This window comes from Pongo pygmaeus, chromosome 8 (genome assembly GCF_028885625.2).
Source record: "Pongo pygmaeus isolate AG05252 chromosome 8, NHGRI_mPonPyg2-v2.0_pri, whole genome shotgun sequence".
NCBI classification, from domain to species: Eukaryota; Metazoa; Chordata; class Mammalia; order Primates; family Hominidae; genus Pongo; species Pongo pygmaeus.
This window is the reverse complement of record NC_072381.2, coordinates 20,338,127-20,356,665: the sequence shown is the minus strand read 5'-3', so window position 1 is coordinate 20,356,665 and position 18,539 is coordinate 20,338,127. Positions and strand designations below refer to the sequence as shown.

Sequence of the window (18,539 nt, the reverse complement as noted above, 5' to 3'; positions counted from 1 at the left end):
CCTGGGCTTAAAATGAAACACTACAGCCCATAAATTCCATAATATATTAATATCCTTTGGGGAACTGAGAGGCTGATGGGTTGGACAAAGTCATGCACAAATTTGCTCAAAATTCATAAATCTTACACAGAAGATGCCAAAATGTGCTCTTTTAAAGCTTCAGAATAAAGTTAAACCATAAATGCCGAAAATGTTAGTGTTCCACTTTGGGATTAAAAATGCACACAGACATGACTTTCCCCACGGAATAGTACCTAACCCATTTACAAGCTAAAGCATGTAATGAAAGAAAATCAAATGAAAAAAGTTTAAAGTGAATTGTACTTCCCTTTGTAAGTTTCCCTTGCAACTGATCGATCTCATTTTGTAGCTCATTTGTTTTCTCTCTTACCTCTTTAACTTTCTATATACACAATCATGACCTTGACTTCATTCAGAGTTTCTTCGGGTGTTTTATGTCTTTTGTAATTTTTCATAATCCTCTTAGTTCTTTCATTTTCTTAATCATAGTGATACTATTTTTTTAAATGCTTACCGGCCTGTCAATATTATTCCGGTATTGGAGTGGATTGAAACTATTATACAAGGTGTACCTAATTCACATTAGCTATCATTGTGACAATACATTCATGATTCACGTTAAGACATTGTGTACAAGGGATTTGGGTAATCACCGTGAAAAGATATAAAAGCCGGTGCACAAAACACATCTAAGGGCATTATGTATAGTGAGACCAATATCTGGCAGGGGCAGCTTTCCTTTTACAGTCTGTCCTACTATCGGGCAGCTGTGAAATTCATTCAGGGAAATATATAAAATGTTCTGGGCTGGAAGATCTTAGAGGATGACTATCCTTTAAAAAAAAAAACACAAAAAACAACCTCATAATCCCTTACCTTTTATCTTAGAAAAATGAAGCTGAATAAAATTTCTATGAAACAATATTAAAAGGAATACTTAATTCTATCAAAATGAGGGATTTTGGATAACAGTCACCAAATCATAGGCTGATTCTAGTCTCATTCAATGATCGGTGCTTTTAGGCATATGTATGTGCAGATATCTTAAAGGGAAAGTTTTAAGAGATCAAGGCTGCAGTGAGCTTTGATCCTGCCACTGCACTCCAGCCTGGGTGACAGAGTGAGACCCTGTCTTTCAGAAAAAAATTGAAAAAAGAGAAGGTTTATGGTACTTATATATACTACAAATAAGACCAAAAATAAATATTTGGAATAACCCATTATCATTTTACACTTCTTATGTGTATATGTGCTCTTCTTCGTAATAATCTGCCTACACATATGTTTTCAGCAGTCAAGATCTTTATGACATCTAACTTTTAAACTTTTCCTAACATCAGCTTTCTATATCAAGTTATCATTTTTCTCTATTTAAAATATATCTTAAAATTATTGTTATTATTATTATTTTTGAGATGGAGTCTTGCTCTGTTGCCCAGGCTGGAGTGCGGTGGTGCAATCTTGGCTCGCTGCAACCTCCACCTCCTGGGTTCAAGCGATTCTCCTGCCTCAGCCTCCCAAGTAGCTGGGACTATAGGGACGCACCACCATGCCTGGCTAACCTTTTTTGTATTTTTAGTAGAGACGGACTTTCACTATGTTAGCCAGGCTGGTCTCAAACTTTTGACCTTAGGTGATCCACCTGCCTCGGCCTCCCAAAGTGCTGGAATTACAGGTGTGAGCCACTGAGCACAGCCAAAAATTATTTTTGAAAAATAAAAATAAAATGTGTCTCGGCTTCTACCAAAGAATCCACAGGGGAAAAGAAAATCCTAGTACCTAACATTTTCAGCTAAATATGAAACCAAAGGGGTTAATAAACTATTTTCTCTTTTAATTTCATTACAAGACTTTGCATAGTTAAGATATTAGGGTTTTTAGCTACAGAAAAGACTTAGTAGAGTTTTCCTAACAAGGATATTCATAGTGACTATGGAATACCAAAAATAGGCCAACAAAGCACTTTCAAGGTTTGGAGGTACAGAACAGAGTGACTCTCTGTGGCATTTATTCTATCAATTTCAGAATAGTCACTTATGTTCAAACAGATCATTTATATGCATAACCTGAGATTATAAGGATGAATGTTTACTACTTATCAAATCCATCAAGTTTTCTGAACATGGAAGAAAAATCCCCTTCACTCTGTTCTTATCAGTGGAGAAAGACAGATCTGTGTCAAAACCACCTGGCTAACATCAATATGGAACCTTTGGGGCTTCGAGGAATAACATCAGATCTCACATTGCTGGACCTAAAGGACTGGCATCTTTTCCATTCTGTCTTCTTTTCTGCAAAACAGACATAATAGTAAGAGCTATCTCCTGATGGTTGTGAAGATCTGAGAGGGTGCTTATAAAGTGGTTGGCATTGTGCTTAAAATATAATAAATCCTCAATGGAATGGTTGTACTAATGTTGTTAGTGCCACTCATATTACTTGTTATTCTATTGATTAGTATACTTTGTTATATTGATTCTTCAGTATTATTGTTAATACTATTATTAACTCATTAATATTCTGTTGATTACTACCCTCATTCTTCTCAATCATGGCTGCACAGGGCAATGAGAGGACTTCTTGAAATTATTCATGGAAAGAAGGAATCCATTCCCTCACGGAAGCTTAGGGGCATGCTGAGTGAAAGGAAGGACATTTCAGTGAATAGTTTTTCAAGCGGAAAGGCCAAGATCAGCCTCTCACGTACTTGCAACCACCTGAAGGTAACCATATTGTCCCAAACAGTAGCTTGGACATGGGATATAGAATCCATAGCCACTATTTGAAAAACAAAAGCCTAGCTTCTGAGGTCTAGTAGCCTATCTAAATAAGATCAACCCTTCAGCAGTTATCTGTAAGCAGCTTCTTTGGAAAACTGCAGAATACTAAATCAATCTCAAGTTCTTTGGTGCTTGAATTTATGCATAACGTTAATAAAAACCTTTGGATCTCCCAAGGAAGCAGAGATTCATTTAGTTGCTGGAGATATTCATTTAGCCCGTGTGTGAGTGCCTCAGTACTGGAACCTTAGACACTGATGTTCTCAACAACCATACAATCCTTTTGCTATTTGCTGTGGTTTGATGCGCATTATAGCTCTCCAGGAAAGTAAATGAGCAGAATTCTATGTGTGTGCTGTGTAGCTCAGGGACACAGAATCAGAAGCAGGGAAAAAAAAAAAAAAAAAAAAGAAACCCCGAAAACAAAATTAACAACAACAGCTCGGTAGAGCTTTGAATTTCATTTTAGTTTGTGTTACAACAACTAATAAATTGTGCCACATAGGACAGAAAGAAAACAAAATGAAAACACTGAGCAACAGTTGTACAGGGTATTTATATTTCACTGCTTTGCACCAATACTGGCAAAATATGGCTCAAACAATGCCTTTAACATGGACAGAATCACGCTGCTTAGGAAAATGGATAGTATAAAGCTGTATTTATCACACTGACTGCCCCTTAGCTACTGCAGCACCAAGTCTCCTGAAATGTAAAGGTCTACGTCTTGAATGTGGAACAGAACACGTTTAGTCGAGGGAGTGCGCACTGGTCCTGACCTAACCTGTTCCACCAAACCGCCTTTGCAAACAGACTCCACTGTGTGGGCATATGACACTTCCACGAGTTGTACAGTTGCAAGGGCTTTGGTCTCTAAGTGTTGGGGGATGGGATTCGAGAAGAAGTTAAGGTTCCCTTGGACTTCAAAACTGTGTGATTTGCTGGCCGGGCACGGTGGCTCACATCTGTAATCCCAGCACTTAGTGAAGCTGAGGCCAGAGGATCAGTTGAGGCCAGGAGTTTGAGACCAGCCTGGGCAACATAGTGAGATCCCATCTCTACAAAAATTAAAAAAAAAAAAAAAAAGTAGGTGGGTATGGGGGTGCACAACTGTAGTCCCAGCTACTCAGGAGGCTGAAGTGGGAGGGTTGCTTGAGCCCAGGAGTTCCAGGCTGCAGTGAGCCATGACTGCACCACTGCACTCTAGCCTGGGTGACAGAGTTAGACCATGCCTGCCTCTAAAAATAATAAATAAAAATAACTCTATGTTAGGCAAAGTTGGTGCTGCTATTTTTTTTGAGACACTGGATGGCTTTAATAGGAGAAAAGCAAACAAGTGACTATATACTCTACTGGACCATACTAGAAGCAACCCTCCTGGCAGGACAGCAGGGTGATAAAGAGCACAGAGCATGCCTGGAAATCAAAGCCCCTGGTGCTATAGACCAGCTACATTCCTTAGAAACCATGTGGCTATGAACAAATTACTTAAATCCCTGAGCTTCTGAGACTTCAAGTGTAAAATGGGATTACAAATAGTACTTTCTTCTTAGGGTGCTGTGAGGATTAAATGAGTTAAACATGCAAAGCCCTCAGAAGACTGCATGGTATATTGTTAATAGCCCAATAATTGCTAGATAATTTTATCATTATTATCAACTACATGGGAAGGTTCTGTGAATATTTTAAAGCAAAACATGAATCACATGATCAGAAATGTTAAATTTTATGCCTTCTAACTAGAGATGCTGGTTCACCAAGGATAAGCTTATCATTATTATTATTATTATTATTATTTGGCTTTACTTGAGAATTTTAAGAAGCCTGGAAGAATTTATTCATAGGAATTTAAAAAAACTATGCCTAGTTTATGAAAACATATCAAAACACCTCTTTTCTTTCTTCTTTTTTTACTTTTACAGATGCCAAATTTGCATATTTGAAATATAGGAATTTTAAATGTACAATTTACCAGTTTTTATAACTGTATATACCAAGTAACCAACACCCAAATCATATGAAACACTTCCATTCCCCCATAAAGTTCTCTTGTCTCCACCTACAGTCATCCTAACAGCCCCGACCAACACCGCATAGGCAGCCACTGTGCTGATTTCCATTATCCTAGATCAGCTTGATTTCACTTGAAATTCACATAAATTGAATCATACTACATGTACTCCACTGTGTCTGGCATCTTTTGCTTAACAATGTTTTAGGACACATCTGTTTTATTCCATGTATCAGTAGTTCATATTTTTTTTCTGCTGAATAGTAATCCCTTGTGTAACATGCACTCAATTTGTTTATTCTTCCATTGATGAACATCTGGACTATTTCTAGTTATTGACAATTATGAATTAAGTTGCTATGAATATTATCTTACAAGTTTGTGTGTGTGTGTGTGTGTGTGTGTGTGTGTGTGTGTGTGTGTGGACATGTTTTCTTTTAAAAATAAATACATAGAAGTGGAATTCCTGGCTTAAAAGCACAGAACTTTATAAGAAACTGCCAAAGAGTTTTCTGAAGTGACTGCACAACATCACACTCCAATCAGAAATGTATAGAGTTCAAGTGCACCATATCCTCATCAATATTAGTGTTGTGCAGTGTTTAGCTATCCTAATGGGCATGATATGGTATCCCATTCAGGTTTTGGTTGTTTATTGTTACTTTATAGGAGTTATTTATATTTTCTGGATACAAGTCCTTTGTAATATAAGCATACTGTAAATATATTCTCTTATCTGTAACCTGCCTTTTCATTTTCCTAACAGAGTTTTTGGTGAACATAGAATTTATTTTTTATTTTTTATTTTTTTTTGAGATAGGGTCCTGTTCTGTCACCCAGGCTGGAGGTGGAGTGAGGTGATCATGTCAGTCTCCCAGGCTCAAGTGATCCTCCTGACTTGGGCCTCCCACATAGCTGGGACTACAGGCATAGGCCATTATGTCTGGTTAATTTTTTAATTTTTTTGTAGAGACAGAGTCTCGCTATGTTAGCCAGTCTGGTCTCCAGCTCCTGGGATCAAGTGCTCCTCCTGTCTTGGTCTCCCAAAGCGCTGGGATTACAGGCATGAGCCCAGTTCCAGGCTTTGAATTTTGATGTTTATAATTTTTAAAAAATCCGTCTTCTTAGAGATATTAAATTTATTAAAATTTGCAAAAAAACAGCTTATGACTGTGTTAATATCTCTGTCTATTTTCTATTTTATTTTTCTACTCTTATTTCCTTCTTTTAAAATTAATATTTTTAATAAAATATTGTAATTTTAGACACAACTGAGATAATCTTAATTGGCTTATCTACTTAAATTGGACACATGAGTTATTAATTTTAAACATTTTTTCCTTTCTAATCCTAATATAAACATTTAAAACTATAAATTTCCTTCTAAATACTTTTGAGCAGCACTCTATAAACTTTGGTATTTTGTATCAGTTATCATTCCATCAAAATATTTTGTAATTTTCCTTATAGTATTTTTCTTCAATATGTATTTTACATATATCAAATATTTATATATATTTGCATTTATTTGTCAATATTTATATATATTTATATATATATTAGAAGTTTGATTTGCGTTTCACATATTTGAGGATTTTGTAGATATCATATTTTTCCTCCCAACTTCATTAAGCATAATTGACAAATAAAAATTGTATATATTTACAGCACACAACACACTTTTTTGTTATATATATACATTGCAGAATGATTAAACCAAGGTAATTAACATATCTATTCACCTCATATACTTATCATTTTTGTGTGTAGTGAGAACATTTAAGATCTACTTTCTTATCAATAGACATTATATTGTTACTGCTTCTCGTTTGATTCTTTTGTAGTCAGAGAGTATAGTCTATAAGACCACAATCTAGAAATTTAATATTTTTTATGGCTCAACATATGGTCTACCTTGGTGACCGTTTCATGTAAACTTCAAAAAAAAACCCTCCAGGAACACTGCTGGATTATGACAAAGTGGTTGTCAGTATTGTTCAAATATATATATATCCTTCTTAATTTTTTTTTTTTTTGGTCTAACTTAAAAAATTTATAATGGTTCCTAATGAAATGACACTGTATTCCCCTTTTTTTTTTTTTTTTTTTTTTTTTGAGACAAGTTCTCACTCTGTAGCCCAGGCCGGATTGAACTGATGTGACCATGACTCACTGCAGCCTGGACCTCCTGGGCTCAGGAGATCCTCCCACCTCAGCCTCCCATGTAGTTGGGACTACAAGTGCACGCCACCATGCTTGGCTAATTTTTTTATACTTTTAGTAGAGATGGGGTTTCACCATGGTGCCGAGGCTGGTCTCAAACTCCTGGGACCAAGCAATCTGTCCGCCTCGGCCCCTCAGAGTGCTGGAATTACAAGCATGAGCCACTATGCCTGGCACCTTTTCTTCCTTTTTATATTTTCCTCTCTTAATTCTCCTTGTCTTTAAATCTAACTTAAGCCTACTTAATTTGATATTTATATAGGCACTCCAGCTTTTCTGTGGTTATGTTTGCAGTGTATATATTTTTCTATAATTTTACCTTGAAGTATTTTGTATCTTTGTCTTTATTTTTCACATACATTTCTTATACACAGCATAGAGTTGGATCTGGCTTTCTTAAAAGTCAGTGTGATAGCCTATGCTTTTAATGAAAGTGTTTATTTTATTTACATTTGAAATAGTTACTGGTATGGTTGTATTTGGTCTGCCATTTAGCTATTTGTTTTCTTTGTGTTCATCTGTTATATGGTCCTTTGTTCCTTCTTTCTTGTCTTTTTCAGGTTAAACAAATATTTCTTAGAATTCCATTTAAATTCCTCCAATGAATTTTGAACTGTATGCTTTTGCATCTTTTTTTCTTTAGTGGCTGGTGAGTACGTTAACTGTGTTAAAAATCACTTATGGCCGACACTTTATCCAACAAGTTGTTAATTTATTACTGTAAGTAAAATAACATTCTGTCACAGTAGCTTACAAAACTGTTACAAATTAGTTTCAGATAATTAACTGCTGTCCTTACTATCCAAGTTACATTAAAAATCTTGCACAAATAATAATTTGAGCTCTGAAGAATAAAACTAAAGCAAAAATTAGTCTTAACGGGAGCAGCAAGCCATTGAAAACCTAGCTGTTTAGAAGAAGATTAACTAAATTTACCATCTAATGGATTAAACTACTCTCTTTAAAGCATTATATCATTTTGAGACTAGCATATCTTTTCTCCCCAACAACCATCAACATCAATTCCTTTTTTTTTTTTTTTTTTTTTTTGCTTAAAGTGGATCGGCATATTACGTGAGCAGTACGCATGGCTAATTCAAGCACACGTGAACAAAATTTAGTGTTGAAATCATACAACCTCAAGGAAGGCTACCAAGTTTAGCAGGCTGCAAACACACCCTGATGGGCCCTTTACACATCAGCAGTTGGCTTCTTTCCCATTCCTATTTCATGTTTTATGGGTCTTTCAACTCCTCAACACCACGACCTCTGCCCTCTTCCTGCTCACTCTCACCATATTACTTGTGTCTCACTATATGGAGAAAACAGCAATCTCAGATGAAAACCCCTCAACTTCTCCCTCCTGTCTCCCTCCCCTCATTCATGCTGATTGGCCCCACCCATGCTTGTGGATATATCACTTCACTCCCAGTCATCTTTTGACTCTTTTTCTTCTTATGGGGTCTTTCTCCTCAGCACCTGTGACAGGTAAACAACAGCATTAAGAATCTCTACTTCCCTTCTTCCCTTTTTCTTGAAAAAGCAGTCTGTCCTTGTGGACTCCAATTTCCTCACTGTCCACAGAATCCTCCAATTCTGCCTGGAGATTGTACAATGGTGGATTGTTACGTGATCCAGTCAAGATCAACAAATGTCTTTATGCCACCAAATCTCACGGTCACCTTTCTGTGTGTGTGTTTTTTAACTCGACTTGTCTGCAGCATTGACACTGTTCACTACTTCCTTCTTGAAATTTTCTTCTCTTTTGGTTTCTGTGATACCAAACTTTTTCTGTTTTCTTGCTGCCTCTATGACACTCTTGATTTTATTCACAGAACCTTAAATCCTGTATTCCCTCTCTAGTCTTTGGCCCTCTCTCCCTTCCTCCCTCCCTCTCTCCTTTCCTTCCTTCCTTCCTGCTTCCTTCTTTCCTTCCTTGTTTCCTCCCTCCCTTCCTCCCTTCCTTCCTTCTTTTCTCCTTCCTTCCTTCCTGCCTTTTTTCTTATTTTTTAATTTTTTTTTTTTGGAGACTCACTCTCACCCAGGCTGGTGTGCAGTGGTGCAATCATGGCTCACTGCAGCCTTGACTTCCCAGTTTCAATCCTCCCACCTCAGCCTCCCCAGTAGTTAGGACTAAAGGTGTGTGCCACCATGCCTTGTTAATTTTTGTATTTTTTTTTTTTGTAGAGACAGGGTTTCCCTGTGTTGCCCAGGCTGGTCTCAAGCTCCTGGGCTCAGGTGATCCACCCAGCTCGGCCTCCCAAAGTGCTGGGGTTACAGGCGTGAGCCACCGTGCCTGGTCACTCTTTTCTTCTTTATACTATCCTCCCATACCTAATTCATCTCCTTAACTTCAACTGTCATTTATATGCTGCTGATGCCTAAATTTGTATCTTATGCTTATATTTCTCAAGTGAATTTCAGGCTTATATAGAAAAATGCCTACTGACATTTTCATTTAGATATCAACATCAACATGCTCAAATTAAATTCACTGCTTACCCCCTTTCTCTTCCTGTATTTCCTATCCAATGGCACCACTGTCCACCCAGATAACTTACACCCATGTCCTGGGAAACACCTTCGTCACTTTCCTATGACGTAAGTCACACATCCAATCAGATATTAGCTCATGTAGCTTCTACTTCATTAGTAAATACTTCTCTTGTGCATTCTCTTTTTTTATTCCCATTGTCGACTACTACTTTTTTTTAGCCTCTGACCATTGCTTCTATTGATTACTAGTATAACCTCCTAACTAGATTTTCTGGCCTCTCAGTCTTACTTCTGTCCCTCCTGTTCCCTGCAATACTTCAAGGGTCAACTACTAAACATGTAAAATGTGTCTTGACACTCCCTTATCAAAATGACACAAACGGTTCCCAAGATCTAGGTTAAAGTTCAAACTCCATTGCCTGGCATAAAAGGCTATGAACGCTGACACTCCACTTATTCTGATACTTTATGGCTGCTGAGGTTGAGAAATAAGCCCACCTTCTCAGCCTCACCAGCCATAAAGTACTATGTATATATCTTTACCCCAGGAAAATCAAATCTGGCAGCTCTTTAGAGTCACCCAACCAGATCTTGACGTTTCATGCTTGTGAACCTCTTTCTATGTCAATCCCTTTCCTGAAATTCTTTTCTTCTCTCCCTTTTCTCAGAAATCCTGCCCATACTTCAAAACTTGGATCAAGTATCACCTATTCTTTCATTTTTGTTTAGATACCTCTTCTCTGTTCTTCTATAGTTTTTCTTGAGTCTATCTTTGCACTCTTCACACTATACTTAAATATCAATTTACTTCTCTATGTCATCCCCTTAGGCCACTTGCTTCTTTAGGACAGGCATCAGACCGTGTAGATCTTTGCATCTTCGTCACCTAACAATGGGCCTGGTACACAATAGTTGAATAAATGTTTCTCGAGCAAATCAAACCAAGTTGAATCAATTCAGCATCAAAGTTAATTAATGTTTTAGTGACATACATATTTTAGTGGTATAGGGCCATCTACCATAATCACTAGACATTTCATGTTTAAAAAAGAATAATCACTTTACATATGTAGAACACACTGAGAAGGGGCATTGGAAATATGGGTAACACAAAACCTGTTCCTGGGGCCCCTCATATATCTCAGATTCCAAAATCTAATGGTATATGGAAGTTTCTTTCCTCCAGTAGAAGGTTTCCTGGTTCAGGTTTCTGATAGGTGCAGGTTTCTGATAGGAACAGGGCAGGTAGAAAATGAGACAGGAGGCGGGCACTGAAAGGAAAGTAGGTATCCACCAGAGGGAGGTGGTCAAGTATTTTGCTGATGGCAAATGGAAAGTGCATTTAGAGCTACTTTGTGGAAGCCATCTGTGTGCATTTCCCAAGAGGCACTCTGCTATATCATCTCATTCTGTGTTCTATCAGCAGCATAAACTCTAACTACACATTCTATCTGCAAATTAACCTACAGGGGGAAAAGTATATCCTGATGTGATTTTTCTTTTTCTTTTATTTTCCTATGCTGGACAACAATTTGTAAAACTATTAGGCTAAACAATGAAATTGCAACCTTTCTAGGTCAAAAGTGTTTTGTAAAAATTGGCAATTTCATACAGTTCAACAAAATACAGAAAATGTAATTAACTATCTTTACTAAAACAAATACATTTTTCAACAGCTTAAATCAGGGGTGCCCAATCTTTTGGCCTCTCTGGGCCACACTGGAAAAAGAAGAATTGTGTTAAACCACACATAAAATACACTAATACCAACAATAGCTGCTGTGGGTTGGACAAGCTTGGCTTAAGTGGACTCATTTTCACTTACTATATTAACTTGAGTTAGGAGGTATAATGGATACAATGCTTTTGGATTCCTTTCCCCGGCAGAGTAAGATGCAGTTTCTACATGTAGATAGAAATAATTTCTTGTTGCCACCAATTAAAATACTGTTTCAGGAGAGCCAGGAAGTATAGGTGAGGACCAATGGACCAATGGGTAGTTTCAGAGTAAAATACGTTATTCTTCTTTTGGTCAAATATCCATTCAACTCTTGATACTCAAAGTGTAGTCTGTGGCTTGGTGGCAACTGCATTATCAAAGTGCTTATAAAAAATGTAATGCAAAGGTTTGGGCTTCACCCTAGAACTACAATATCAGCATATGCATTTTAATAAGAATCTCCACCCACAGTGATTCTGAGGGTTCTTAATATTTATACAACATTGAATCAGACCATTTATTATCAACTTAACATTGGAATAATCTGGGAATTAAAAAAAAATTGATGCTCTGGTTCCAGCCCTAGAGGCTAATATTTAATTGTTATGGAGAACAGTTTGAGTGTAGAAATTTTATAAGTTGGAAAAATAAAATAACAATCTCAGACTGGAACCAGGGGATTTAAATGTACAGAAAAAGTTAAGAACCACAACTCTAGATAAAAGTTTGGGAGATAAATCCTAAATTCCAGGGAAATCTCAACTTAACATTGTAAAGTAGAAGAACTTTTCAGTATGATGATACATATATACTTAGAATAGGGTTAGTGCTGTCATGAAAAGTAGTCAAACAAAGCAAAACATAAAACTAAATGTCAAGATGTTTTACAGGTTTAAAAAGAGAAAGTGATAGATATTCAGTAGCCTGTCAAAATGAAATAACAGTTTCCCTTTGCTCATAGGACTATGATCTACACAGAAGAAGTGTAGGAAAAAAATCAACGAAAGGTAGAAAAAAAGGGAAAGATATGTTGCTTTGATGATTTATGTATGAAGGTCAAAAAATAATTTGACTGAATGACAAATGACTAGACACTTGATCTATCACTACAGACTTGGTATTAAAAATATAACCTTAGAAGTATTCCAGGAAAAAGGCAGAATAATGTTCTAAAATTTTATCTTGGGATGAAAAGTCTTATGATATCTTCAGAAATAGAAAGCTGAACGCAACAGAAATAGAATTTAGACCAGCCATTCCACAGGACTTCATTCAAAGTATATCTGTTTTAGTTCTTAGAAATCAATCACTTTGCAGATTTGTACCTCTGAATTAACTTAAACATGATCTTCAAACTGCTTAATGTATCAACTTTGGTATCTCCTTGATGGGGACATCCTCCTCTGACTTAAGAACGCAGGCTTTCAGAGTTCAGGTTCATAAAATTCCCAGCAATAAGAAGAAATGATAAAAATGCTATCACCTGGAGTGCTGATACTTCAAATATTATCAACAATTAATAACTTATATTTAAATATTTTTTAAGCAAACCTTAACTCGATCAAAGAGAAGAAACTTTAAATGAACCAAGAGATAATGCAGTTTTTGGTACTTTGATAAATCTCAGTTAACCAATTTTGAATAACGAAATCAAACCAGAATTTCAGAGCTTGAAATAATTTTGACATCTGTAGTGTAGAAGAGTAGCACAATTCAATTTGCTAGACTGAGTTGAATCTCGTTGAAGACTTTAGTTTTCAATTAAAAATCCTGCCATTGATTCAACTTGAAAATGTCTTCTCAGCCCTGGGTATAAATTTATCCAGTTTGCATTTTGAAGACATTTACATTTCTAATTAGGAAGTGAATGCCACTTGGAAGCAACCTAATCAAATGTCAAAGAAGACATTTAATAGCTGTACCTGCTAAAATATATAGCTAGGTCATTTTTTTAAAAATGTAACTCTTCTAGTCAGCTACTGACTAGAAGATTTGAAAATCCAAAAGAAATGTTATAAATGCATATAAATGCATTTCCAAAAGAAAATGTTATTAATGCATATAACCATTACTCAAAGAAATACAGACATTTAAAAAATACAGCCGGGTGCAGTGGCTCACACCTGTAATCCCCGCACTTTGGGAGGCCGAAAGGGGTGGATCACCCGAGGTCAAGAGATTGAGATCAGCCTGGCCAACATGGCGAAACTCCATTTCTACTAAAAATACAAAAATTAGCCGGCCATGATGGCATGTGCCTGTAATCCCAGCTACTTGGGAGGCTGAGACAGGTGAATCGCTTGAACCCAAAGGTGGAGGTCGCAGTGAGCCAAGATTGCACCACTGCACTCCAGCCTGGGGGATAAAGCGAGACCCTATCTCAAAAAACAAAAAATACATTCTAGGATTCTAGGTACCCCTTACAGGTGAATTAAATCCACATTTCTAGAGAAACCAAGAAGGCTTAAAGAATCTTAAATCAGATTTTGAACATAAACTAGAGCATAGCCCTGTAATTTAGAAATCACATGCCAAGGATTCTGACAACACTGAAACACACAAGAGAATTAATGCATTGTAATTTTCACAGAAAGGATTAAATGGAAATGAATGCACAATTACATGAGAAAAGGAAATTTCACTTTCAAATACTTTAAGTATAATCAGCTGTTATAGAAAAGGTGAAATATAGTGGGTATAAGTAAAACAGCTTATTGTGGCATTTCCCATGGGAAGGTTGATTGTAAGAGATCTAGGCTGGGCACGGTGGCTTACACCTGTAATCCCAGCACTTTGGGAGGCCAAGGCAGGTGGATCACCTGAGGTCAGGAGTTTGAGACCAGCTTGACCAACATGGTGGAAACCCTGTCTCTACTAAAAATACAAAATTAGCCGGGTGTAGTGGCACACACCTGTAGTCCCAGCTACTCGGGAGGCTGAGGCAGGAGAATCGCTTGAACCCAGGAGGCAGAGGTTGCAGTGAGCCAAGATCGTGTCACTGCACTCCAGCCGGGGGGACAGTGCGAGACTCCATCTCAAAAAAAAAAAAAAAAAAAAAATCAATTCTGTGAAAGAAAAGGACTACATGATGTTGTTAAAGACTTGGAATTTGCATCAAGGCTAAATAAATTCACATCCCAGCTCTGCCATGTGCTAGCTACATAACTTAACATTTTTCTACCTCTGTTTCCTTGTCTATAAAGAATAAATAATAATAGACCAAATCAGGGATGTTGTGTGAAGTAAAAGAGTCAATTTAGGTATAGCATTTAGAATGGTATCTGGGACATAGCAACCATTCAATTCAATAAACATTCTTCCTCTCTCCTCTTCTTCTGCCACTTTTTCTTCCTTTCTCTTTCCTGTCCCTTCTCCTCTTCTTCCTCCTCTTCTGTTTTTCACATAAACAAGAGACAGATAAACTATTTGATTATAACTACATATTACTCTAAACTTAATATTACACATGTAACTAGAAATATTTCAGTTGGAGATAAAATGATGTCTTTACATAAGATCTTCTTTTTAATTTTTTTATTTAATTTTTTTTTGAAGTACAGGGTCTTGCTATGTTGCCCAGTTTGGCCTTGAGCTCCTGGGCTCATACGATCCTCCCGCCTCAGCCTCCTGAGTAGCTGGCACTACAGGCACATGCCACCACACCTGGCTCTACAATGGATCATCTGCGTTTTTAGAACCAGCCATTTCAATGGCCAATCAAAGCTCTATCTTACTAAAGAGACCTGAATTTATTAGGTATCTTTCTCTTTTGTTTCAATTTTTTCATGTTCCTTTTTCCAAATTATTTAGAGAGCTTAGAATTTCCATTCAACCCTGAAGACTAATAAAATTTCTCCAATCAAACAACTATCCTGAAACTTTAAGAGGCTCTAACTGGACCTAATATAAATTTATCAGGAAACTCACTGCACAGTTGTAGATTCATCAAGAATGACTTAGCAGATTGTAACTCAGTCTGGGTCCTCTCAATGAGAAACCCTATTGCATGACTTAGGTGTCCGGCTGCTCAGAAGTAATGCTTTCATATCAAAGATGAAAGAAAAACCCTCCTGGAAACTGAATGTATAATCATGTCAGCAGTGGATCCCACTAAGAAAATCAACTATTTTAACCCAATTAATGTTTATTAAATTGGAGTGAAAGGACAATTCTGAAATGTTTTCAATATACTTAATTAAATAATAAAGTTAGATTTAAATTGGTGATCCTTCCTGCATCTCCACATTCCATAAAATAAAAAACAACAGCATACTAACTTAGTCAGGATGCTATAAAAAGCAATGTGTGATTTCCCTTAAGTACCCTTTTGAAGAACCATTTATCTTAATAATAATCAGGCTGGTCTGTTCTAACTGCGCTTGAATGTTTTCAGGAAAAGTGCTTTGTTAACAACCATAGATATAAAAAGAGTTTGAAGTCTAATTGTGATATTTTGGAATTCTCATGAATGCCTGCTGCATATCAATTATGTAAATATCATCGGAGAATCCGACAGTTGACTCTCTAGTATACCAAAAATCCTATGCTTAAATCGTAGGATTTACTTAACAATTTCTTAGCATCACAAGGCACTGCTTTAAGAAAATCTTCGAAGTTTTATGATTCTTTGATGACTCAAACAAAACTAAGTATTTTCATTGGGATAATTGGTAATGTTCTAGAAAACTCTTTATCAAAGTATATTCCATAAAACATTAAGTGCATGACATACTACTCATAAAAAAAGTGTTGGCCGGGCGTGGTGGCTCACGCTTGTAATCCCAGCACTTTGGGAGGTCAAGATGGGCGGATCACCTGAGGTCAGGAGTTCAAGACCAGCCTGGCCAAAATGATGAAACCCCGTCTCTATTAAAAATACAAAAATTAGCCAGGCATGGTGGTGGGCACCTGTAATCCCAGCTACTTGGGAGGTTGAGACAGGAGAATCGCTTGAACCCAGGAGATGGAGGTTGCAGTGAGCCGAGATCGTGCCACTACACTCCAGCCTGGGCAACGATGAGTGAAACTCTGTCTCAAAAAAAAAAAAAAAAAGTGTTAAGAGCAAGCAGTGGAGACATGCCAGTATGAATTCTTTATAACCGTCTTGAAGATTACTCAGGATACATGTTCTCTCAAAGCAGAGATTTGTCTAAGCCTTGTTCACTTCTGTAGCCCCAAGCCAGCAACAATGCTTGGCAATTAGCAAGCATTGAGCAGAAATCAATGAATGAATGGATGATCAGTTTTCCAGCAGGGAAATTTCTTTAACTTTTTTTTCCAGAGTCTCTCACACTTATTCGATCACAAGAATCCTTTGTTTGTTTTTTCCTATTAGCAGGATAGAATATTTTAGATAAACAAAATAAAGAAAGAAGGAAAGGAAGGAAAGAAAGGAAGGAGAGAGAAAGCATAGAAAAAAATCTAACAAATATACATATAATGACCACCCATATTAAGATTTAAAGGTAACAAGTAAAAGAGAAGTCTCTTGGGGACCTTCCCCCATTTCATTAACTTTATACCCCGTCTCTTCCCTCAAAATGAGGTAACCCCAACATAGGGCTTATGTCCATATGCTACTAACATCCTCCTCTGGGAAATTCTGAATTGAAGGATTGCTGAAGTCCCTTTATGCCCTAAGATTTTAATATATTTCTAGCTAGTATATGTTTTGCAGATGATCATTTCTAAAGCTATCTACTTACTGCATTAATACAATGATGAATAAGAAATGAATGAAATAAAACACTACAAAATGATGCAAGACAATGGGAAATTGATATAATAATGGTATTTATGAACAGGCTAACTGTTCTCTCTTTCAGATGGATTGATATAAACTCTAAAGACATATATAGATATAAGTAATGTCCTAAAAAGGCATGGAAGTACTAGCTACTTAACCTAAACTGAGGGGTTTTGAAACTATTCTCTACCATTATAGAGAAAAACATGCTTAACATGTATATGTTGGATTCTGACTTACTCAAGAAATCATCTAGGGCTTTAAAGGCAAAACCATGCCTAGATCAAAGTCACAATGTGCTCACATTTACATAAAGATGCTGCCAAGAAGAGGACACCCTTTACCTGAGCTGAATAAACAATTACTAATGAAAATCTCTTTTATTAAGACCCAGCACACATAAGCCAACATAGTTTAAAAGGAAAAAGATCTATTTCTAAAAACATAGTCAATATTGTTCACTATATTGTTTCAGTAAAACTTTTTCCCTCAAATTTTCCAGTACCATTATAGATATTTCTAAATTGTCTTGGAAAACCTCTAAGTATGTTACCAACAAGATATTCTTTCAGATATCTAAGTTTTGTTCTTTGCTTCATAGAGCTGATAAAAAGACCTAAGACAATATATTTTCATACTTGCTGTATTTCTAATTTTATGCATAGAAGGTGCTGACCAAGCAGACAATTTAGTGAAACACAATTGAACCCAATACCTGTAGCTGTGTAGATAACTACACACCACTATAATACAACAAAGACTAGACTAACAAAGAATAGCAGATGTGTGGTTGAATTTTCCACTTTATCATTGGGAATTGGTGTCACATAGTTTTATAAACAAACACAAGGATGAGGATTTCATTTCACTTTCAAGCCAATCCACTGACTCCTTCCCATGTTAAATGTGAACAGAGAATAAAACACAACCTCACCTTTTATCTAGAAGCTCGTATGGCTTTTCTCATATTAAAATAAATGAAATGAATTCATATTTAAAAAATGTTTATGAAAGAAAAGTGTCAATTCCTACCTCCATTATCTTTTAGATGTAGTGCTATCTTGGTATCATCTGGAAGAGAAATTCAAAGTTACTATAACAGAAAAGGATTGATTTCAAAGGAGCATAAATCTCATGACTAGTAATTGTCTACTAACTGCCTTGGTTGGAACATGACTAGATTTTGATAATTTATTGTGGTAATTTCTAGTGCAATGAGAGCAAGTCCTTGCTTTACATGATGTAGTTCTAAAATTTCCTACAGAGATTGTAATGTCAAGATTTTGGTAACATCTTGAATGATCCTTAAGTTCTACAAGACAAGTAAGCAGTTATAATTAAAACTTAAAATACAACTATTTTTAATTCTCCAAAATCACTTATTGTAATTAGAACCTATAGTTATGACCTTATTTATTCATTTTTAAAAATCAAGATCAAGGAAAATCCAAATTAATTGTGATAGTTAAGATTTGTCAATATTTACAAATTTAAATCCAAAAGTTAAATGTTTATCCATTACTAGAAAAGATTACCAAAATT

The 18,539-nt window shown here is 36.3% G+C and overlaps 1 protein-coding gene across 1 annotated transcript in view; it reads right to left on the bottom strand.

The window, feature by feature from the left end:
* Positions 1–18,539, bottom strand: part of PLXDC2 (plexin domain containing 2) — a 479,884-nt gene that overhangs the window by 43,757 nt on the left and 417,588 nt on the right. The window contains exon 12 of the mRNA XM_054503208.2: positions 18,030–18,068. Within this exon, the coding sequence (XP_054359183.1) occupies positions 18,030–18,068 (39 nt within the window). The remainder of the gene's footprint in view (positions 1–18,029; positions 18,069–18,539) is intronic.